This window comes from Sminthopsis crassicaudata, chromosome 2, assembly GCF_048593235.1.
Source record: "Sminthopsis crassicaudata isolate SCR6 chromosome 2, ASM4859323v1, whole genome shotgun sequence".
Lineage (NCBI taxonomy): Eukaryota > Metazoa > Chordata > Mammalia > Dasyuromorphia > Dasyuridae > Sminthopsis > Sminthopsis crassicaudata.
Window position 1 is genome coordinate 279,536,772 of NC_133618.1, and position 25,523 is coordinate 279,562,294.

General features: G+C 34.5%; 1 protein-coding gene across 1 annotated transcript in view; it reads right to left on the bottom strand.

Moving 5' to 3' along the window:
• Positions 1-25,523, bottom strand: part of NUBPL (NUBP iron-sulfur cluster assembly factor, mitochondrial) — a 313,921-nt gene that overhangs the window by 271,779 nt on the left and 16,619 nt on the right. The window contains exon 3 of the mRNA XM_074289555.1: positions 24,707-24,741. Within this exon, the coding sequence (XP_074145656.1) occupies positions 24,707-24,741 (35 nt within the window). The remainder of the gene's footprint in view (positions 1-24,706; positions 24,742-25,523) is intronic.

Sequence of the window (25,523 nt, forward strand, 5' to 3'; positions counted from 1 at the left end):
AAAGGAAAAGAAAGGAGAGAGAGAAAGAAAGGAAAGAAAGAAAGAAAGAGAGAAAGAAAGATGAGAAAGAGAGAGAGAAAGAGAGAAAGAGAGAGAGAGGAGAGAGTAGAGAGAAAGACGAGAGAGAGAGAGACGAGAGAGAGAGAGAGAGAGGAGAGAGGGAGAGGGACAGAGAGGGGGGGAGAGGAGCAGGGAGAGAGGGAAGAGGGAGGGAGAGAGGGAGGGTGAGGGAGAGGGAGGGAGGGAGGGAGGGAGGGAGGAGGGAGGGAGGGAGGGAGGAGGGAGGGAGGGAGGAAGGAAGGAAGGAAGGAAGGAAGGAAGACAAGGAAGGAAGGAAGGAAGGAAGGAAGGAGGGGGGGGAAGGGGAGGAAGGGAAGGAAGGAAAGAAAGAAATTTTAAATAAAAGGGGTTGGAAGACTCTACTGAAGATTTTAGAACCAGAGGACATTTTATAAATAAATGAAGACAAAATTAGTGCTAAAATGAGCAAAGAAAGCTGCTTTTGCAGGAAAGAAAAAAGTAATATCAGCTGATAAAATAAGAGATTACCACTACAACAAACATTTTAATGTCTGAAAGGAGTTTAAAAAAAAAAATAATACGCTAAAATACAAATTTCAGATGGGATTTCAACAATTTTGAACAGAAAATGAATTGTAGCATAAATGCAAAGACTTTAATCACCTTAATAATGATGAAGGATGATGTCTCATTACTATGTGAACAATCTGATAGTTTTTATAGAGTTGAGAAAAAAAATTTAAAAAATAGAAAAATCTATGTTATAAAGAAACACAGCTTCAAAGACATAAAATAATGATCGAGTGCAGCTTCTAGAGGAGATGTGGCAGTAATTCTAAGGCCATCTCGCCTTAGGAATGCTGTAGTTCCACAAACCATGCTGGCTCAGATAACAATCTGTTGGTCAATAATAACAAAATTTCTGAGACAATAATGAAGTGCATACCAGATCACTCCTCAGCTCCACCACTAAGAACACTTCCCAGTTCTACCTCTAAGCCATCAAATTAGCATATCTGTGACATAAAGCACTTGATCTATCTTTTATCTTATAAATTTAATTTCTTGTTCCTGGTTCTTTGCTAATTCTTTCAGAAATTAGCCTGCTGTTGCCATTGTATTAAATCTGTGTCCCCTTGCTTGGAGACAAAATAAGTTTGCAAATTCTTTTACTATATCTGTGACACTGATCTGGGAATCCTAACATTGTTGGGGTGCTTTTTACCCTCAACAATAAGATGGAAGATAATGAGGGAAATCATGCTACAGAGCATTATAATCCTTAAATTCATTAGCATATAATTTTTTTAAGGCAAGAGGATAAAACTAAAAAAGTAAATAATCGCATAACTATTTTGAAGGATGAAATATGTTTTTTAAAAGTCATTAGTTTCATTAGGGGAAATTTGGTAAAATTAAGCAAAAAAATGAATCACTGAATACTAAGAAGTTCCTGGTATTCAATACCACGAAGGAGGTCTGTGATAAAGAAAAAACTACGCTGAACATTGAGGACAGTGCAAAAACTGCACTGCTGAAGTGATGGCAACTAGACATCAGTATACAATCAGCTTAAATTCCACAGTAATCAGAGTGGGTCAAGCATTGAATGTCTGGCAGTGACACAGATTTAAAGTGGGAGGATCTTATTCAACTCCTACCGCCATTTTATAAATGAAACCCTGAAGTTAAGCGATTTACCAAAAATGCCAAAGGTGGTAACTAGTAGCTCCACAAATCCAACTTAGATGCTTGGTCACTAAAACCAACTAAAACCAACCCTCTGGAATTTCACCAGCTATTACTAAACTAATATGATCATACATAAAGGAATCTAATATTTAAGAGCCAGAAACAAAGCCAATAGCTGACAGCGACCCTTCTCCAGTTTTAATATCTGGATTTTAGAAGGATGTGAGAAAAATTAGAAGAGACAAGAAAATACCTTAGGAAATAGGATCAAAGGAGTTGTAATTATTTATACTGGAAAACTAGAAGATTATTGGTTGACATAATATCTGGCTTCATATGTTAAAAGTTATTTTGAGGAGAATACTGAGACTGACCTGAAGCTCCCTATCTCTACAAAAGAATGGAAGGAAATCAAGCTATGGGTTAGGCAACTTCTGAAGTATAAAAGTAATTCAGCGCTGGGGTAAGCTAGTGTAAAGACTGTATAATCTCCATTTTTTTTTTTTTTTTTTTTTTTTTTTTTTGTAGATCTTTTCAAAATAAGATACATGATCCCTGTCTTAGATAGCTTAGGTATTGTTTTGTTTGGATGCAAGTGGCTAGAACTAGAGACCCTCTCTCCTCCTATGTCTTAAGATATATAAGATTCCTTTGGGAAGGGAAGGCCCTCAAAGTTTCTAATCAGAACAGAAAACAATTACTAATTACACTCATTCTAAGCCACCAAAACCTAAACAATTAGTCTTAGAAGTTCTGGTTGACACTTTGGGAGGGAATTAGGCCATCTTTTGTCTCATTTCTTATCTTGCCCTTGGTCATAGACAAATTGAGGTCTAGGGAAAGCCTTCATTTATAAAGACCAGGGTCTTCCCATCCTGTCTCAGGGTCCAGACCAGATCTCTTAACTTCTGTCTTGCTACTGAATTCCAGTGCCTCAAAGTGACTAGTTTTCTTCCTACCTTTCTAGTCTTCTTATCCCTTATTGCTATCACAAGTATAAAAAAATGTTTATAGCAACTCTTTTTGTGGTGGTAAAAAACTGGAAAATGAGTAGATGCTAATCAACTGGGAAATGACTGAATAAGTTACGGTATATGAAAATAATGGAATATTACTGTTCTATAAAAAATGATGAATGGGCTGATTTTAGAAAGGCCTGGAATGATCTACATGAACTGATGAGAATGAAACAAGCAGAACCAGAAAACACTGTACAAAGCAACAGTAAGACTGTGTGATGGTTAAGTTGGTTCTTCTCAACAACTTCTCCACAATGATGAAGACTGAATGTAAATCAAGACATGCTATGATCATTTTTTTCTTTCTTCTGTTTTTTTTTCTTCTCATGGTTTTTTACATTTTGTTCTGATTTTTCTCTTCCAATATGATTCATATGGAAATATGTAAAAAGTGAATGAACATGTATAGCAAAAAAAAGTTGTTTTATTTGTAACTGGGAAAAAATATTTTTAAAAAAAAATTTTAATGATTTATATATGTATAATCTATATCAGATTGTTTGCTGCTTTGAGGAAAGGGAAAAATGGAAATCAAAATTTTATAAAAGTAAATGTTGAAAACTAATATATACACGTATTTTAATAATGTTTTTAAAAATAATAAAATTTTTTAAAAGTCCATCTGAACTAGAATGCTTAGAACTCTATTCTTACTAAAAGGCAACATGTGAATGAGTCTAACCTGTATAAACCAGAGAAAGCCAATCTGATGAACTCTAAAGTTCTCTGGAATAAAAGGAACTGATATTCACACCAAGGGTAACACTTTCTTTTTTTCTTTTTTTTTTTTTTTTTTTCTTTTTTGAATTGCCCATGGTCACAAACTTCTATTTTTTTTAATTAATTTTTATAATTATAAATTTTTGACAATATATATGCATGAGTAATTTTTTTTTATAACACTATCCCTTGTATTCATTTTTCCAAATTTTCCTCCTCCCTCTACTCCCTCCCCTAGATGACAGGCAATCCCATACATTTTACATGTGTTAGGGTAACACTCTCTAAACACCTTTTGGAGAGTTATTATAAGTTTGAAATGTGTAAAAGTTACAATATTCAAGCCCAGTTAATGAGTAGGCAAGTTGTAGGTAGAGAAGCACCATTACACACAGTGCAGATGTTCCTGAATGGGACAGAAGACATCAAAGTTTGCAGTCCAGAGTAATGAAGTGTCCCAAGCATGGTGTTTTCTTCCCTCTTGGACTTCCCTATCAGATTTCTGTATATGCTCACTCTTTTTCACAGATAGTGAATGAACAGATGGGAGAGGGTGAGCAGGATTCATGTGTGAATTGTGATGTATTTCATTATTCATGCACTTATTTTAATTTATCAGCATATACAATGTTATTTCTTTTGCATTACTGCTAAGAAAATGATTTTTTAAAAGATTTACACATCATTATTGGTGAGTGACTAGATATGTAAAATGATATGCATTGATGGAAATTCAAAAGTTGGATTTTTTTACAGGTCCTCAAGAAGATTACCTCTAGGATCCTGAAAACATTTGAATTTAACCAAGTGGTGGTGGTCTTTCTCCCGTAATCTAGAGCTGCTAATATAAACCTATGTTGAAATAAGCAAAACAACCCAGAGACTAACTTTAAAAAGTTTACATGAATGTCTACCATTTCACAAGGATAAGTAATTGTGGAAATGGCAACTATACCATAACTATTATATTTACACACTTTGCCAATTAGTACCTCCATACCTGATAAATTGGATGTTTAATTCACCCATTTAATTTTATATCATCTAGATTATATATAAAATAGAAATGAATAAAATTTAAAACACCAGAATTATAACAACCTAATGATTAGGGTGAACAGTTTAAATAATTTATAGATTTTTATGGAAATACAATTACTTGACCCCAAATTAAGAATTATCTTAAAAAAAAAAAAAAAAAAAGAATTACCTTCTCTTAAGAAACTCTTCATGGTTTGCTGTTAGGACATCCTCTCATCAGTTTTTTGTTTTTTTTTTTTTTTTTTTTTTTTTTTAATATACCAGTGTCAATGTAATTTGCTTTCATAAATCTCCTGAAAATATGAAAGCGACTCTGTCTATTATTGACAGCTCTAAGTCCCTATGAAAGAATTCCTCTAAAATAACTAATATGCAACAGTAATATTAATACCTAAATATAAACAGTTGAAATTTCCAAAGTCTAAAAGCAAATAAACCATGAATGACATTTGTATTTTTTTAAAGAAAATACAAAATAACTTTACTTAAAGCTAAAATGGCTTTATTAATCCACCCTGGTCTTCCAAGAACTCTTTAACTACAGAGATAGATAAAAATAAGCATTCATTATTTGTGAGTAGCTATTTGCAATGGTGAACAAACCAACTAAAAATAGCACTAATTATTGTTCTAGTGACTAGACAGCATAGACTTGGCAAACTAACAAAAAGACTATCAATGTGCTTCTACTTTGCCTTTATTATATGTCTGTCTGAACTGACAAAAGTCTTATTTTAGATTGTATGGGACAAGATCATCTCTGCTTTACTTTTTTTGTCCTAGAAGTCATACTATAACAGATTCCCTACTAAATATGTATTGAATGGCAAGTCATTTTGTAGTGAAATATTTAACTATTAGTCTAAGTTAAATACTGATTTATGTCCTCCACTCGACTCTCACATGCTTCTTCACTTTGATATGTAGGTAGGTGATGACCCTAACTTCTCCAAATTATGCCAATAAAGTACAAACTCTAATCTGTCTCTCCAAGCTGGAAAGGCTTCAAGTATGAAATAACTGTCTACAGCCACAGTACTAGCTTAGCTAGCAAAGTTCAGAGACAATTGCTTAAATTGACTGTCATATGATTCATTTTTTGGCCAGGGGAAAAACATAAAATGCAAAATACTATCTGTAGAAGAGCCCATACAAATAAAACTACAGATCTTTCAAAGGATCAAATTACTGATAGAGATGATATAGTTATAAAAGCAAGTACTGACCCATATGCTTAAAATGAGGAAAGCCTAAAAAAAAAAAAAAAAAAAAAAAAAAAAAAAAAAAATGGATAGTGGATACAATAAAAAACCAGAAAAACACAAAGAAATGCATTATACTCTGCTTTGGTCTTTTTTTTTTTTTTTAATTAGTATTTGGTGGAAATTTTTGCTTATGGTATATAGAAAATAGATAAAACTAAAAATGTACAATATCACAGTAACATGAGTCCACTTACCACATGTATTCTTTTTTTTTTTTTTTTTTTTTTTTTTTTTTGTAGTACTTATAACATTTCAAATCTATCTACTGGAAAAATTACACCAATGTAGTCCTACCCTTTCCTCTCCCTACTTGACTGCCCTGGGCCTATTTGCAAAAATTTATTCTACATGGAAAAAAGAGATCCACAAGTATTATCACAGCTTTCAGAAGAACTATAAAAATTCATCTTTAGCCAGCAACCATAGGCCTGTGAATCCATGCATTTCAACTGATCCAAAGAAACCCCTAAAAATAAGGATGTTGAAATCTAGGAGAATTATTGAAAAACTCCATCTTCTACAGGAAGACTTTCCTACTCCCTCTTAATCCTACCACATTCACCCAATTATCTCCAATATATGCGTGTGTGAGAAGGTATATAATATCTCCCTGTTAGAGTATAAGCACCTTGAAGGCAGGGATTCTTTTGCCTCTTTTTGACTCCCCAGAACTTAACACAGTGTCTGACACATATTAGACACTTAATAAATATTTACTGAACTGAATTCCAACTGAGGATTCAGCTATAAAACAGTTCAGCCTATAAAAATAGTTCAATATTCATCCTGAACTGCTAAATGAGAAATGTTTTACAACCCATCTTTATAGTACTGATCATTTTTGAATGGTATATACTATCAGAATGCAAGCCACTTGAAGATATTTTCATTTCGTCTTTGTATCTTCAATGTCTACTACAATTCCTGACATATAAAAGTACAAGCCATGAGGAATCAAGTAGGGAAAGGAAAAAACAGGACCACCTATATTTAATTTCTCCAAATTCCCTGACTCCAGAGAAAGTATACTTAATAAATATTTGATGAATAAATGACAGCTCTTCTAAATCAACCTTTATAATACTGATGGTGATACAATAACAATTGAACCACACACATATATAGATGTAGAAATGATATATGTATAAATATAAAAATGTTTTCCCACTATTGATAAATGCCATCAGGACTTGAGGGTGAGTCTACTAATTACTTTGCAAATCCAAAACTTAAACAGTCAATAAACCAAGACATGAAATTATTCTAAGGATACTTTGCTTTAAGTAAATACATACAATATGGTTTAACAAAATGAGGAAGTAAAAAATAGATATAATAAGTATTTCTGAGTTAAAATGTGTATTGTTAGTCCAATATTGAGTTCCTTTTTATTTATGAAAATACATGTGTTTATCTGCCAAAGTAAACTTTTAATTATAAATAAGATATACTTTATTGTGACATGGACAATTCTGTCCTTAAACAGGCATCATAAAATAAAAATGATCTTTCAAGAAGAAAAAAAGGTTGAATAAATAAATTTAGGAACAGGTTAGAAAACTGTTCATTTTAGACTTAAAATACCTGCCAAATCTTTTCTTCTTGCCATGTCATCAAAGTGACTTCCATTTAAGCCAGAGTGAACTGCTTAGCTCAATCTCATTATCATTTGGGTCTAACAAAAGTGCTCTTAAGGCTTCACTCAATTATGACAAGTGGCAGGCTCTAAGCTCAAATACAGATTATACATTAATAGAAAAGTAACATATTGAAAAGCTTGTGCATTTCCAGGCTTCTGGCAGGTGACCTGGAAAGTTAACCTGAATTCAATGGACCTTAACTATCAGAAGCAGGGATATTCTTATCTAATTCATACCAAATCTAAAAAGGAAGAAAAAAATGGCTTTCATTCTCATCATGCTAATTTTTAAAGGCATCAAATCACTTATGTAAAAATAACTGGGTCTGACCTTTTTGAAAAAAAAACTTTCATTTACTTATGACAGAATCATAACTAGGAATTTATGAGCCTGACACAAGCACGATCAACAACCATTAGCATGAAAGTTACCCTGAGTTCAAGGGGGGAAAGACCAAGAAGAAAAGACAATATAGAGACATCATGACACAACTTCGGGGAAGCTAGTTGGAAGTTCTTTAAACTAACCTTAGCACCTAGTTTTCACAAACAGCTATTTCTTTACATTTGGCAAAAAAGAAACTTGACTGAGAAGGGAAAGAAGGACAATGATTTACACAAAAGAATGAATTTGAAGGAGCTAAATTTTTTTTTTTTTAAAAAAAGGCTTAAATTCCTACTCTCCAACCCCACCCCACTCCACCCCTCCCCCCCAAAAAAAGACCACTTTAAAATCTCATGTGAGAGAGAGTTCAGGAGTCACACTCTCCCTGCCTGCAGAAGCACAGCCCAAACCAGATTAAAATGTAATTGAGAAATATTTAACAATATGAAAATACAATATACAATATAGTTAATGTGAATTTGTGGTTTTCTGAGTTAACAGGAAGCCACAAAAAATGTTTTTCTATTTGAGTTTGACACCACTATTCTAGTCCAATTTTTTGATTTTACTGAGAGGAAAAATGAAGTCCCAAAGAACGAGAAGTGATTTGTCCAATATCATAAAGGCTTAACTCAATTCTTACTGAAATGCTGTCAGCGAAATTGTGACAGGTTCTTTGCTTGTTGAGGAAAGTCTTTGCCACGGAAGGAGAGGAGTAATCTAGCCTCTTGGGTCCGCCCATTCCATCTTGCAACCTTCTAGCAACTTCTCTGGCCTCCTATAATTCCTCCTTCAAGGAAGGAGAGGAATGTCTGAGTCTCCCTTGAGCCTCAATTCCATCATCCTGCCTGATCTCTCCCTAGCCCTCTATAGTTCCATGTCCATACCAGCTGCTTCTTACATGCTGCTGAAGAAGCTGGGGGAAATTATGAAATTTGCATTACAAATTTATATTATATAACCTCAACCAGGTCTTCACTGCAGTAACACAACACTTTTACACCTCAAGCTATTCTTTCCAGTGCCTTCCCAAAGATATAACTAAGAGCTATTGAGTCATTAAGAACAAATAAAGTCACCTATTACTTCTGATCGTGAACTTGGTAAATAAGCAATTCCTTTTCTTCTGCTTTCCACGTTATACTTTTTGTAACATTTTAAAAAACACACTTTCAATAACAGCTGGCTTCCATCTTCCCTATCTAATCACATAAAAAAAGAAAACACTTTTATTTATCATAATCACTTCCAAAGCAGACATAAAAATGTCAGTGTTGTTAGACCATAACCTTTTATGGAGTCTGATCAGAAGTAGCCAGCCTGAGGGGAAGGGGAGGGAGGGAGGGGATGCTATTATCCCAAGCATTAAAGAAAGAGATTAGCCACAGAAGTTGTATTTTACAGTGTCTGTTTCTGATTCATTCAGTTACTTCCTAATTCAAAGTCTTTGCTTTGGAATAATATTTAGTACATTCTCAAATCTTCATTTTTCTTCTTCTTTTTTTTTTTTACTCTCGGTATTCTTCAGAACTTAAAACCAAACTTGAAAGTTCCCTTCTTTTGCCTTGATCATTTATTTTCATGGAGGGAGAGAGGGCCTGCTAGGTGACACAGAATGATTTGGAAGTATAAATTTTTATAAATCCCAAAACCTGAGTTCAAATTCTACCTGCCTTCTAGTTGTGTGACCATGGGCTAGTCCATATACCTTGACAAGGAATAATAACTTCATAAGATGGTTGCAACTATCAAATGAGGTCTAGGTCACCTCATCCTGATGAATGACTGTACTTCCATTGGGTTTGCCCTGGCAGTAATAAGGATCCATAAGGGATTTTCATCTATCCTTTGGAATAAAGAATCCTGACCAAATTGCTTAGACCTTTAGGAAAAATCACTTATAAGTGAGGGATTCCTAGAGAATAAGAAGGGCTCCTACCTGAATAGGAAAGTACACTTTTTTTGTGCAGACCCCATTTGGATGGGTTTGTGCACTGATGGAATCAATGAAAGTTCCCACCTCTGACAATTTTCTAATTTGAGAAAGGGGCAAAGTCAAGTGGGTCGGAGATCCCAAACTGAGAGAAGAGCGCTAAGGAGCTTGGAAAGTGCAGCATGAACTAGGTTTCTGCTTGAAAAAGAAGTCAGTTTTCTTTGTCCTTGCTTTTTCTTTTGCTTCTAGTTTGAAAAAGACCCTCTAAAGCTAAGGATGAGGGTAAAGACATATTTGGTAAATTTTGTAAAATGATTCTTATATCGTTGTCTTACTTGGTGGACTCTGTGAAACACTTTTTGGCCTCTCTCGTAAAGGTAAAGATGATAATTCATTTACAGCACGAACACCATGAATAGAACTCGAAGAGGGTAGGACTTTTTTTTTTTTTTAACCCCACTCTAACAAATGGGCCTGGGGTGTCTGCTTCCCCTCTGTGTGGCTTGTCTTCCTCAGTTTCAGGTGTCAGAGGTGATCCTCATGAAACTAGGTGTTCAAGCAGCAGTGACTAGGGACCAGGATTACAGCTGGGTAATGTAGCATTAAGCCTGCGTGGAAGATCTGAGAATTCAGGGTTCATGAGACTCAAGCCCTTAGAACTGGGATTGTGTTCTCTAAAAACTAATCTATGAACCTCATCATCTTCTTATCCCGGAAAACTGAGGGTTTTTTTAGGTTGGGTTATACCTCTTCTGTGTTAGGGGAACAAATTTGCATATTTGTGTAGATACCTTTGAATAAAAAGCTAATCCAGACTGCTAGTGACTAAATGGAACTGGGGGGGTAGGTAATCCCCCCTAAAATTGGAAGAACACGATCAGTGGGGACGGAACAATTTCCAGAGAGTCTTGACACCCCACAAGGGTACTAGAGAACCTGGGGGAGGAGGCTAAATGAAAGAATGTGGCCTTTGAGCATGGGGGAGAGGGTGAAGAATGATCTTTGACAAACATGTAAAGTGCTTTGCAAATCTTAAATAGCTATAGAAAGGCTACCTATTATTAGCTTCAACCAAACTAGTTTAGCAAATAAGATGTTCAGAAGTCTTATGAAGCATCATTTTTTAATCAATTGTGGGCCAACGAATCTGATCAATTCCCATTAGACAGGAATTGAATAAGCAATATCCAAATCTGCCTGCTAAGCTAGTTGGCCAAATTTGTATATGCTTGATCACTTTCTAGTTTAGCAACATTTTATTTTTTAAAATGTACTTTTTGTTCCAAATATTTCCTGCACCTCCACCCCAAAAGTGGTCTGATCCTCCTTTCAAAATTTAATCTACTTCAAAAGAAAAAATAGACAAAGAGACAAGCCTAAAAAGCCTCTCTCATAGTGGAAAAAAATAAGTACACAAATTTTACCCCCCAAACTCTTTCACTTGGATATATGCCATCCTTAGTCATGCACAGCTGGTGTTTGCTCGATAAAGTACTCTGTTCATAAAACAAGCAATCTCTATCTTATTATCACTGGCATCTATTAATTTTCAAGTTGTTTCTCCTATGAAACATTGTCTCTGGTCATGTAGCTTTTGTAAATAGCCATTCCAGTAAGAACTCAAAGCACCTGGCACAAGAATCAAAATTTTTTAGCATTCTCCTAAGGAAATACTTACTTCTCTTAAGTATATATATATATATTAGAAAGTAAAGGAATCAATTGTCAAAACTAGAATGTAATAAAATTCTGAAATCTACGTCCTAAGCTATATGCCTTTGATGGAGCCAATGTTTAGAATTAATTTACTGCCTGATATCATAGACTAGCCATAGCAATTGTTATAAGTCTACATTCCCAAATTCTCTTGCTTCCTTGAAAATTCTGTGCACAACATCTTCCATTTTCATTTGGCAGCAGTAAGTCTCATCAGGTATTAAAGAGGAAACAATTCTTTAAAGCAACCAAAATGAGCTTCGATTACTTGGGCTCCCAGTTCAGCCTTGAAAACAGTGTAGACTCTGGCCATACGTTCATTCTCCTATGGAAAACTTCTTCCACTGGCCTTCCTCCTTTTTTCCAGGTCACCTACTTTAAGATTATAATGGGAACTAACAGTGAATAGACTCCTAAAAGATCTTTACAGATCCAGAGTATTACCTGACCCCCAACTACATCTGATTTATACCAAAGCTCAAGCCACTTGGAAGTGTATTATGTATGTTAACATACAAATTTTAAAAAACTATTTATAAGCATTATAAGATTTAAAATTAATTATAACAATACTGTGGGATAGGTACTACTTCTACTGTGTCCATTTTTTTTTAATTAAAGCTTTTTATTTTCAAAACATATGCATGGTTAATTTTTCAACACTCTCCCTTGCAAAACCTTGTGTTCCAAATTTTCTCCTCCTTTCCTCACCTCCTTCCCTAGATGGCAGGTAATCCAATAAATTTAAACATGTTAAAATATATGTTAAATCCAATATATGTATACATATTTATGCAATTATCTTGTTGCACAAGAAAAATCAGATTAAAAGGGGGAAAAAAAGAGAAATAAAACAAAATGCAAGTGAACAACAACAAAAAGAGCAAAAATACTATATTGTGATATACAAATGTTTTTAATCAATCGCTTCAGTTCTCTTGTCTCCAGCTAGCCCGGGCTTCAGTCTCTCTACTGTTCAGAAATGAAAGGATCTGATAAAATGGAAATACAATCTATAGTAACTTGCCAGTTCTACCCTCATCTTTAAATAGTTAAATGAAATTAGGAGCACTAGTAATTGTGCAGCATGCAGGAACTCTGAGGCCAACTGGCAAATGTCAGTAAATTAATAAGTTAAATTTCAAAGGTGATTTCCAATCACCTCTGGAACCTATTTTCTGCCAGAAAATTCCAGCCTACCAATGCAAAAATAATTTAAATACCAAAACAACATGTAGAATTTTTTCCACCCAAAGCTATAAGAATCATTCTTCTTTAAAGTGTTAAGCCATGATATAACTTTTCACAAAGTCTACTAGGAAAAAAATGGCATAACATAAAATGTTTCATACAGAATACTAGGAAACATGCTATTTTCTCTCTTAAATGGACTATTATAGAGCATCATTGGGCAACATGAGTGAAGAACACTCATTAGATGAGAAGGTTCAAATCCTGGCTCTACAACAGGTTCCTTCACTTCTCCAAGTCTGCTTCTCTTCTGCCAAATGAGACTGTTAGACTAAGATATCTTCCAGCTCTAAATTCTAAAGTCTGCGTTAGAAATGTCATCAAATGGTTTAGAATAGCCTAAAATATGTCTAGATGGCAAAAGGGCTACGAACAGAATATTAATCAAGTGTTGTGGCAACATAGGCAGGAAGGAGGAAGGAAGGAAGGAAGGAAGGAAGGAAGGAAGGAAGGAAGGAAGGAAGGAAGGAAGGAAGGAAGGAAGGAAGGAAGGAAGGAAGGAAGGAAGGAAGGAAGGAAGGAAGGAAGGAAGGAAGGAAGGAAGGAAGGAAGGAAGGAAGGAAGGGAGGGAGGGAGGGAGGGAGGGAGGGAGGGAGGGAGGGAGGGAGGGAGGGAGGGAGGGAGGGAGGGAGGGAGGGAGGGAGGGAGGGAGGGAGGGAAGAAATCTCCAATGGTTACCTATTGCCTCTAGGAAAAAATACAAAATTTTCAGCTACATTTAAAGCATTTGTAGTATGGTTCCAGTTCACCTATCCATATTCAATTTACTTTATTCCTCAGGGCCCTTCCCTCCCCAACACACACACACACACACACACACACACACACACACACACACACACACACACAATATTCAAGAAAAAAAATCTATTTATCGTTCTTCAAATTTAATGTTTTGTCTCCTACCTCTGGACCTTTATAGAGGCTGTTCTCCTGACTTGAAATATACTCCTTCCTTACTTCTTCCTCAATAGATTATAAACTGGAAGAGATCTCAAAATCACTTAATACTCTCTCTAATTCTCTCATTTCACAGAGAAGGGAAATGATGCCCAAAGAAGCTAAATAACTTACTCAAGGTTACACAGCCTTATAATCTTCAGTTTCCCTCAAAGATTAACCCATCTCAAATATAGTAAATACTTAATAAATGTTTGTTGAATTAAACTGAATAACCATACATTATACAGAAGTAAAAGAAAATGAAAATAAAATAGGAACCCATGAGTTGGGGAATGACTGAACAAGTCATGGTATATTATGATAGAAATGGGAAAACAATATTAAAATTAAATTAAAATTGGGAAAAATATGAAAAAAACTTACTGGAACTAAGAGACTAAAGAAAACAAAGCTATAAGACCAGAATATTACACAGTCAATGGTAGTTATTATGTCAAACTGTTTTACTTAAGCATTAGATTTATGGGAAAATGGTGAATAAGAGAATTTAATATAATATAATGGGGATAAGGGATATATCAAAATACAAGTTTTATTATGCTTTTATCAGTCATTTCAAATTATCTACTTTCTTTTAATCAATGATTAGAGATTTTCAAATAATTAGAAAAAAGACATGGTTTAAAAAAAAAAAAAAAAAGGAAAATTCTTCTGAAATGGTTCCTTGGGAATAAAGACTAAAGAATCATCTATTTAATACATCAACTTATTTTCTGTGAAACCAGATGATTTGGTTAGTTTGGCACAGCATTTGAGAAATAGAGACAGAGATGACAGCCCCAGGTTCAAGTCTTTGATTATTTTATTTTACTTCTTTACACAATCAATAAACAAGAACTCTCTAAAAGTATTTTCTCCTTTCATCTGAACCCTCTATGACCCCTTTCTGCTCAGCAGCAATGACCTCTAGCCCTTTCACACAGTACAACTGCCAGAAGTGAACAGCTCTCACATGGTCCCTACAAGAAACAAGCAAACTAGAATTAAAGCAGTGATGTGAAATATTTTAGTCCAAAAATGTTTTTTTTTTTAAACTTTTTAACACCACAGATAATACAATTCACATCCAAATTCATTCTTAAAGTTTTTTCATTTTTTCAAATGAAGCCTTTAAAATCCATTTCCTTTTTCACAAAGTTTTGTAATCCATGGGTATAATTTTAATACTTTTTTTTAATTGTTGCTTCTCTTTTTTGGTTTTTAAAAAATAATTAAAACACAAATGTTGAACTAACATCTAAGAGCAAATTACACTTTAAAGGTTATTAAGCCTGATTATTCTAGAGCATAAACTACTCCCTGATCATTCATTGAAAATTTTTTTTCAAGATATTTAACTCATTCAGGCCATTACTAACTTATACTAATGAATCTAATGTTGCATTAATGAAATTCCCTGAGTTTTTACCATATTCTTAAAGGAAAAAAAAAAAGAAAAAAAAAACGGCTCTAATACTTTTTTATTCCCTGGCAAAGGGCCTAAAATACTTTCTATTTATCCTCATCTTGTTCCAACTAGATGATTCTTTATTTCTAAAAACAAAAGTAATAATAATGAAAAGAAGAATCAGTTCCTTAAAGTGTTTTTTAATTGACACCTTGCTGTTCTCAGAACAATTCTGAGATGGACAGCACAGGTATGGTTTCTCCATTTTATGGCTGAGGACACTAAGGTTAAGAAAAGGTTGAGGGTCATTTCTATAACTCTGATTGGAGAGGATAGAAGGGGGCTATTGGAGAACTCCCAATGGGAGGAGAATGGGGGACCAGTGCAGCCACATCATCATTTCCTCCCACCCTCCACCTCTATCATATTTCCCATCTGGGTACTCTCTTTTCCTCTGCCTTTTCCTGGTTTTTCAGAATCTTTCTGTATGTTCAGAATCTTTTCTGTATGAATTCCTAGAAGGCAGAGGTTATCTTTTCTTTTTGCATTGTGTTTTTTGACCATGAGAATAAATTTTTATTTTAGCTGAAAGGTTTATAAAGTCATCTCTAATGTAACAAATTAGTTAGCTCAGGGAGAGAGAGGTTATTTGTCAAAGATCACTTAAGTAGTAAAGCCAGAATTTGAATCCAGGTCCTTGGACTCTAAATTCAATAATCTTTTACATTGCAAATGGCAGAGTAGTGACTCAGAAAGGCAGTTAGGTGGCAAAATAGAAGGAGCACTAGGCTTGTAGTCACTAAGATCTGAGTTCAAATTCAATTTCAGATACTCACTATGTAACCTTTGGCATGTCATTTAAACTCTTTCTGCCACAGTTTCTTCCACTGTAAAATGGGGATGTAATAGCAGCTACCTGCCACTTGTAAGGATCTAAGGAAATAGCTATAAAGCACCTGGCACATAGCAGGTGCTTAATAAATGTTTCCTTTTTCCTTAACTTCCTTCTTTCCTTTTCTTATTTCCTTCCTTGTACTCAGGGCTTTACACCCTAAAATCCAAATCACTTAAATACATCCTTCTGCTTTGATTATTGCCTCAGGCTACCTCTTTTTTTAAATTTTATAATTATACATTTTTTGACAGTATATATGCATGAGTAATTTTTTTTATAACATTATCCCTTGTATTCATTTTTTCCAAATTTTCCCCTCCCTCCCTCCTTCTATTCCTCCCCTCTCAGGCTACCTCTAGTCTGTATAACAAATCCAAGACTTGTGAAAGTTGTTAAAAATAAAAATATTTTTATTTACTTAGCAATAATTACCTTGGCAGATAAAAATAAATTTAATTAACAATTCTGCTAATTGTTCTTTTCCTGTTCCAACTATCTTTGGCCATATGGAATCAAATTTTTATATGCCACTCATGCCTCAAATATAGCCAATATGTTAATACTCTGCCATATATGAAGACAAAATATTTATTTTCAAAAGAAATATATTTATTATATATACTTATGAACAAAATAAGTATGCTAAGAACATGTGCCTTTAACACATTGATATTCCTTTAAAAACACTGGTGTTAGAAGGAAGAATTAGCAATCAGCTACTTGTAAATAAGGCAAAAGTCCCCCACTGCGTGGAGAGCCATCATCACCAGTCTCGACCTTCATCTTGTCACTTTGAAGGAGGGATTGGAACCCGAGACTTTGCACAATTCTGCCCAAATCCAATTTGTTATGAGGCAGAACTCTAAACAAAGGATTCTTACAAGATACTAAGTCAGTGGAATTGATAGAGACAATATTTATTTAATTTAGCATGGTTCAGTATGATTGATTTAATCCTATAAGGAGATGTTATGGGCCAGAACTTGAAACAAGGTACTAAGTGGAATTGAAGAGACAATGGTTAAATCTAGTTTAGCATTGATTTAATCCTACAAATAATAACATACAAATAATGGTTTCCTAGTGATGTAATGATTGGTTTGTACTCAGTGTGGGGCATATAAGCTAGAAGCCTCACCCAGGGAGATTCAGAGACAAGTGGACAGAAGGCTGAAGGCTGGAGCACAAGCCCTTGAACTCAGACAGATACATCCCATCTCATACCACCTTGGTGGCAGGCTCTCCTCCTTTTCTTCACTGAAACCAAGACGCCAGAAGGCCCCCAGAAAACTAGCCAAGCCCCAAGTGGAGATAGGACTTTGAGGGAGACAATAAAGGATTTGGACTTAAATACCTGTGTACACTCAAGTAGTGATTACTGAACTGAAACGAAGGCTGCCTCCAGAGAACCCGAAGAAACCTCAACAGGGAACATTACATTTTTGAGAGAGCATTACACCAATTTATGCAAAGTCAAGATATCACTCTTAGGATATCGGTCCTCTTTAAGAACTGAGAACAAGAACTTCTAAGCTACATTTGGTAGAGACAAAGTGACTTTTCTCTGTGCCATTATTCTAGAAAATATGATTTTAAACTGTCATGTGCAAATTCACAAAACCACCATCTTAATTTTGATAATGTGTTCTGCAAAGGCACTTCAAGTGAAGCATTAAAAATTACATGGAACAATTAGGGTCAGAGGAATAATGTAGTTATGTGAGCTTATTGGCCAAATAATGTTAACAAAAACATTTCATTACTTTACAATGGAATTATAATGATAAGTATTAAATGATATTATGTATAGCCTATATCAGATTGCTTACTGTCTTGGGAAAAGGGGAGGTAAGGAAAGAAGGGAAAAAACTTGGAATTCAAAATTTTACACAAATGAATGTTGAAAACTATCTTTACATGTAATTAGAAAAAATAAAATACTATATTGGGGGGGGAGGTATTAATAATGTTAGAAAACCTTCCTCACTGAATTTCTCCCTAAATTTCTCCTGTCTTCAGGACTACAATGTTAGATTATTGTGAAGTCTTGCCTAGCTCCCTGGAGACCTCAGGATCAGCCAGAGTCAGGATAAGTAAAAGTCCTTGGTCTTTAGAGGGAGAAGTGAAAGAAACAGATAAATTGCCTCGAGGATCACCAAAGATGTATCCTCTATTCTCGAGTCCAAAGTCACCAACTTCTCTCCTCCTCCTCCTTCCACAAAGTGACTCTCCCCTCTGTCCCTCTGCCTCCAATCCTTGCCAATCATTATCTTAACACCAAACATTCAGAAAGTACCAACAGTGGGAAGAGCCATTTATCCAAACAAATGCTAATAGAGTCATTGTCTCATATATATATATAGGTAATTAGCCTTAAGTGCTCTGTTGTCTGATTCAAGTATACCTTTTTGGAGTTTCAGCCCTCTACAGATTATTATCCATAATGTATCCCCAGAGTTCTAGTTATAGCTCAAGGCTACCCTGGACCTTCTTTTTTCTCCTTATATTCTTTTAGTGATCTTATCAGTTTACAGGAGTTTAGTCATCATCTGCTGACAACTTAATATATCTATATTTCCAGCCTTAGGCTTTCTGTTCACAACCAATCCCAAATTACCAATTTTCTATTAGATATTTTTAACTTAATGATCTATAAGCAATATACTCAAACTCAATATGTTTTTAAAAAATTATCTGTCCCTCTCAAATCCATTCCATAGCTCTTTCAGCCTTCCAGTAATACAGATTATTTGGTGTTTTCCTCAACTCCTCACTCCTACCTAATACCACATATCCAATCAGTTGCCAAATCTTATTTTTAACTCCAGTATGGGTCTCATCAGTCTTCTCCTCTCCATTCACACAGACACCTCATTATCCTCCAGCTAGATTTCAATGGCCTCATTAAGTGGTTTCTAAACCTAAATTCTCTCCCCCCCCTCCAATCCATCCTTCAAAAAACTCCCAAAGTGATTTTCCAAAAGCTCAAGTCTGACTGTCATTCTCCTTCCCCTGTGGTTTCCTACTTTTACACCTGCAAAATGAAGGTAAACAGCTTCCTCTATCTCTTCCCAACTAAGTCGCATCTACAAACAAATATCAATTCCTCTTTTTGGCATTTAGAGCCTTTTACAAGATTTTCAAGCTATATTTCCAACTTTTTTATACATTTTCTTTCATTTATTCACTGTCTTAACCAAAACTGGCTTCATTACTGTTCGTCAAAAATAATACACACACTTCACAAACCTGTGCCTTTTTATTGGCTGTCCCCTCTTCACAGAATGGACTTTCTCACAAACTTTGCCCTTAGAATTCTTACACTCCTTCCATAGATCAAGAGCTGCCTTCTACAAGTAGTCCTTCTTGCTCTCGCCCAGCTACCCAGCTGATGGCACTTCCCTTTCACCCACAATTAACTTATAAGTTTATTTCATATTATAGATTATCTTTCTCCAAAAAATGTAAGTTCCTTAAAGACAAGCAGTGTTGCATTTTTGTCTTTATGTCACCAATTGTTGTGCTAGTTTCCTTTGATTGTTCTGACTCAGTTTCCCTAAATGGTCCTGCCTCAGTTTCCCTAAATGGTTCTGCTTCAGCTCCTGGAATTATTCTGCCTCAATCCCCCTGGTTGCAACCCCCATTTCCTGTTCATTAGGACTGAGATAATTAGGGCTGTTGGAGATCTGGCTACTCGGGCATTCCAAAAGAGTCATAAACTGTAAATGTATAATCTCAGATAAAGGAAGATCTTCTAGTTCAGACATCCTGCCTCCTAACTCCTCCTAAATTATCAGAATTTATGATACTCACCCCCTACCCTATCAGAACCAGATTGACGGTCCCTGTCTAGAAATTCCTGCGATCACCAATGCTTGGACTCCATCCCTTGCCTTTGTCTCCCTGTTCTTGGCACCACATATATAAAAATCATTGGAATCTCATATTCCTTGCTGAATGCTTTGAGACATCGGTCCAGGATCCTTTAGTCCCAGACAACCTCTCCCTCTCAGAAATCCAAATAAAATTGATTTTATCTTCTCTTATCTTAGTTTCTCCAGCATCCTACAAGCACCTAACAATGCCTGATAATAGGCCTGATAAATACCTGTTGACTACATAAAGAATCTCCCATGTTTCCCTTTACCAGAACTTTCAGTGTGAGAAATATCAACATTTGAGATAAAACTTCCTTGTTTCTCCTTATTTCAAATGATCCAAAATATTTTTATGTTATGGAATTGCCCATTTCCACTTGTGCAGAAACAAAAAGCTTAACTTTCATTATGTGATGATGACAATGAAATTTCTTGAGGCAAAAAAGTAAAAAGGAAAACTATGTCCAAATGTAAACTTTTTTATAGATAATTCAGGATTTTGTGTACTTGTGATGTGTTAGTATATGTGTGATGTGCTATTCAGACTAGAGGGGAAAGGAAAATATATGAATTTGGTTTTACTAAAAGAATTATTAGAAATAATACGAAAGCAGGGCAGACATTCTCCAAATGGCCAAAGAATATGAACAGACAAATTTTAGATGAAGAAATTGAAATCATTTCTAGTTATATGAAAAGGAGCTCCAAATCATTATTGATCAGAGAAATGCAAATTATGACAACTCTGAGATACCACTACACACCTCTCAGATTGGCTACAATAACAGAAAAAGACAAGGACAAATGTTGGAGGGGATGTGGGAAAACTAGGACACTGATACATTGTTGGTGGAGTTGTGAACTGATCCACCATTCTGTAGAGTAATTTGGAACTAGCAGTGTTTCTACTGGATCTTAAAAGAGGAAAAGGGACTTGTATGTGCAAAAATGTTTGTGGCAGCCCTTTTTATAGTTGCTAGAAACTGGAAACTGAGTGGATGCCCATCAATTGGAGAATGGCTGAATAAATTGTGGTATATGAATGTTATGGAATATTATTGTTCTGTAAGAAATGATCAGCAAGATGATTTCAGAGAGGCCTGGAGAGACTTAAATGAACTGATGCTGAGTGAAATGAGCAGAAGCAGGAGATCAATGAACACAGCAACAACAAGATTATACAATGATCAATCCTGATGGACAAGGCTCTTTTCAACAATGAGATGACTGAGGTTAGTACCAATGGTTTTATGATGAAGAGAGACATCTACACCCAGAAAGAGAACTGTAGGAACTAAGTGTGGATCACAACATAGTATTTTCACTCTTTTTGCTGTTGTTTGCTTGCATTTTGTTTTCTTTCTCATTTTTTTCCCTTTTAATCTCATTTTTCTTGTGGAAATATGTATAGGGGAATTGCATATATTTAATAAATAATGGATTACTTGCTATCTAGAGGAGGAGAAGAGAGGAAGGGAAAGAAAAATTTAGAACACAAGGTTTTACAAGGATGAATGTTGAAAATTATCTATGCATATGTTTTGAAAAGAAAAAGCTTTAATAATAAAAAAATTAAAATGAAAAAAAAATGCAGGGCAGAAAGACTGATCCCTCTGACACCAGTTATGTGGCAAGTAAGCTCAGCTCTAAGTGTCCCTAAGCAACTCTTAGATGAAATGACCACCTATATCAGAAGAGGAAATTTCTGCTCTGAGCTGAATTTCCTCCTACCAAAATATGTTGAATTCTGGAATACCAGCAGGTTATGCCAGTAGTGATGTGCAGATAGCTAGAAATGGAGAATAAAGATACAGATTTAGGATTTATCAGAATAGAAGCAATAGTTGAAGATGTGGGAGTGAATGATATCATCGAATGAAAGGGAATCAAAACAAAGAAAAGAAAAGCCCAGAAGGCACCTGCCTTCAAGAATGAATTTTAAACTCTTAGAAAAGCTGTATTTGAAAGATGTTTAAAAAAGAAAGAAACTGTATTTATGTGTAACAGCTGATTCCCCTTAGGCAAATTTCCCTATGTACATATTTAGGGCTTGAATTCTTTATGTGCTACATCATAAAATCCACTTGTAGAAAAGCAGCCAGGCACAGAGAGAGTGCCAGCATTGGAGTCAGGAAGATTTGGGGTTCAGGTTCTGACTCTAAGTAACCATGAGAAAATCATTTAACCTCTCAATACACTCCAAGGACACTGTAATGGCAGAAGAATTAGAATTGGCAATGTGGTCTTCAAAGGGAGTTTCCAAAAACAAGTTTCTGAATCAATGAAATCACACATCCCAACCTAAAATAAAGGGGGCTCATTTTTCTATACTAGATTATAAAATAAAAGACAGGAAATATAATCTCTCTATGTAATGTTCTCAACAAGTACAATAGTATAAAACAGCCTTACCAGAGATCATTTAACTTGAATGTTTTTTAGACCCCTAGATCAGTGGTTCCTAACCTAGGGTCCATTAGCTTGTTTTTTAATATTCTGATACCTATTCCAATTTAATTAATTTCTTTTGTAATCCTATGTATATTAACTTTTGCTTTTAAAAATGCTATTCTGTTACACATGCTTAACCTATATCAGATTGCTTGTTGTCTTGTATATTTGTATATTTGAGCCTGCTCTTTCATGGGCAGACTATATATATTTCATGTAAGAGTTTATGATTTTATTTTTCCAATAAAATAATAGTATAATAGAGTTATACTCCTGTTCAAAAGCCTGATACCCAACTTCTTTAAAAAATTATAAGATTTTGGGGAAACTTTTGTATAACAATGAGTTTATGAAGTTCTTTCTCATTAGATCATCATAACAATTCTTCTATAAACAAGACAAATTTGAAGCCTCTGAACCTCATAATAATAAAGAGACTGAGGATTCAAGAAATTAAATGACTAGTTCAAGACCACATGACTGATAAATTATAGAGCCAGGAGTTGAACTATAGTCTTCTGATTCAAGTTTTCCTCTTGCCTTTCTCACTCACAACCCCACCCCTTACTAACAAGAAAATTTTATTTTAAGAGGATTACCAGTAAGAAAGAGTTTTTGAAGCCCAAAGATCACTTAGATCATTGTTATACAAAAGTTTCCCCAAAATCTTAACTTAGATAACATTAACATATTTTCCTCCATTTAACACTAAGAAGATAAAAACACAGATAAAATGATTTGCCCAAGATCAAAAGCTATATCTTCTATCTGAGATAGAATATAAACATGACCTGACTCCAATTATAGAAAGCATCCTAGTATACCATAATGTTCTATAAAATATCATGGAAGTGTAACTTATAACAGTAGAAAATTTAGCAACCACACAGGAAAGTCAGCTTCATAATTCACTGTCACAGTCATTTTCCTTTGGTCTGATACTGTTTTTCTTTTCCCCAACTTTCCCAATATTTCCACTTTGCTTAACACAAAGATTTCTTTACCAAATCTGAAAGATTAAAAAATCAAGAAAGAAAGTTAAAATAAAGAATGAAGAACTGGAATCCCAAAAAGTTTTTAACAGGATAGAATGGTGGGCCAAATCTACTAAGATTAAATATAACATGGATAAATATAAAATTTCACACTTGGGTTAAAAAAATAACTCCACAAATACAAGACAGAGGTAGGAGTCAGCTAGAAAGCAATTCAATTTAAAAAAAAAAAAAAAAAAAAAAAAAAAAAACCTTAAGTTACATTAAGAAAGGCAGTTTTGAGAATTAAGGAATTAGTTCCCTACTGTACTCTTGCCCTGGTTAGACCATATCTGAAATACTGAATTCATAGTCTTAGATGCCATATTTTAGAGAAAACAAAAACAAACTGGAAAGGGCAGAGCAACCAGGATATTGAGAAGCCTCAAGATCCTGATAGGTTGTAACAGTATCAGCAGAAGAAACTAGGTTATTTTACTCTGAAGAAGAAAAGAATCAGAGCAGAAGTTCTTAGATTTTAGGGAGGTCATGAACGTGGATGGGGAAAAAAATTAAATTCTTGTTTTCATCGATTTCCAACCAAAATTTAGCATTTTCTTCAATTATTTAAAAAACATTATTTTAAGTAGTGGTCCAGTTTCACCAGACTGCCAAAGGACTTCAGGAAACCACTATATAATAGGGACATGAAACTGGTCATCAAACATGGAAGAATAGACTTGATAGGCATGCCCCTAGAATGCAGAATAAGAATCAATGGGTAGAAGTTGAAAAGAGGCAAATTTAAGTTTGATATAAGATAGGGAAAAAATCATAACAATTAAAATTACCCAAAAGTGGAAGGAGCTATATCAGAAAGTAATGGATTCCCCATCCCTATCAGAGATGATCTCTTGTGGGGAAGGTAATAAAAAGTACTATTATTTCCAACTCTAAATACCAAAAATGGGTTATACCTATACTAACCCAAGACAAAAGATATAGGAAGGAAGAATTGTACAGGTGAGGGTTGGCACTGGAAACCAACCAATAAAGAGTACTACTCTTTATATAAGAGTATTCTTAAGCTCTTATGTTAGAGAAATTTAGGTGGCACAGTGGATAAAACACTGGGCCTGGAGTCAAGAAGAACTGAATTCAAATTTAGTCTCAGACATTTACTAGTTGTATGACCCTAAACAAGTAACTCAACTTATCTTAATTCCAGTTTTATTATCTGTAAAATGAGGACATAATAGCACCTCCCACACATGGTTGTTGTAAAAGTGAAATATGATAACATATGTAAAGATATACAAACCTTAAAACAATATATACATACTAGATATTATTGCTTCTTAAAAACAAGAACAATTTTCAGGTACTTATACTATATATAAATAATATTAGTATACTCACTAACTCTTCTCAATTTTCCAAAAATTTAACAGTATTTTCATTTATTTACCAACATACCGAATCATTTGCTCCCAAAGCAAGTGCAAGATTCACTGAAAGGGAAAAAAACAAACAAACAACAACAAAAAAAAAAAAACACTTTATTAAAATTGTCTCATACTTTTCAAGACATTCTTATATTTAAATGCTTATAATGTGATAACTAAAATATGAATCATTTAAATACATTTCCCTTTGCTTTTTAAATCACTAGGATTAGAAAATAGCATAGAAAATATAAGTAAATCATGATTTTCAAATATAACCCTCATATGACTTTCTCCACATTGAAATTTTAAATGAGGCATTTAACCTAGCCAAAAGAACTTTCACTTGAAATCTGAATTGAATAGTTCTCTTGAAAAAGTTATCAGATTTTTCAAAATAGAGAACTTAATGTGAATGCTTTCCAGGAGCATGCTGCTTACCATTGTGAGAAAAGTACCTACATCACACTTGATTATCAATGCCCATAATCCTATTGATTTTTTAATATGAACTACAGGTACTCTGAAAATTACAAATGCTTCATTTATGATGAACTGTCTCTATGAATAACTGGCCTAGATCCCTCTTTCCAGATTCCCAGACTAAAAACTGATCATCTGATTGTCATATCTTATTATCCATCCCCTCACTGACCTTCCTTCAAAGACAGGGACAAGTCTCTCCTATATATAAGTCAATGGATTCTCTTATCACTGAGTATTTATTAGTTGATTTAACTGCAAGGAATGGGATTCTGTGTGACTCCAGCATTACCACATTTCTTTTTAGCCACATGCTATGCCTAATACCAAAAAAAAAAAAAAAAAAGGCTATAATTGCTGATAAG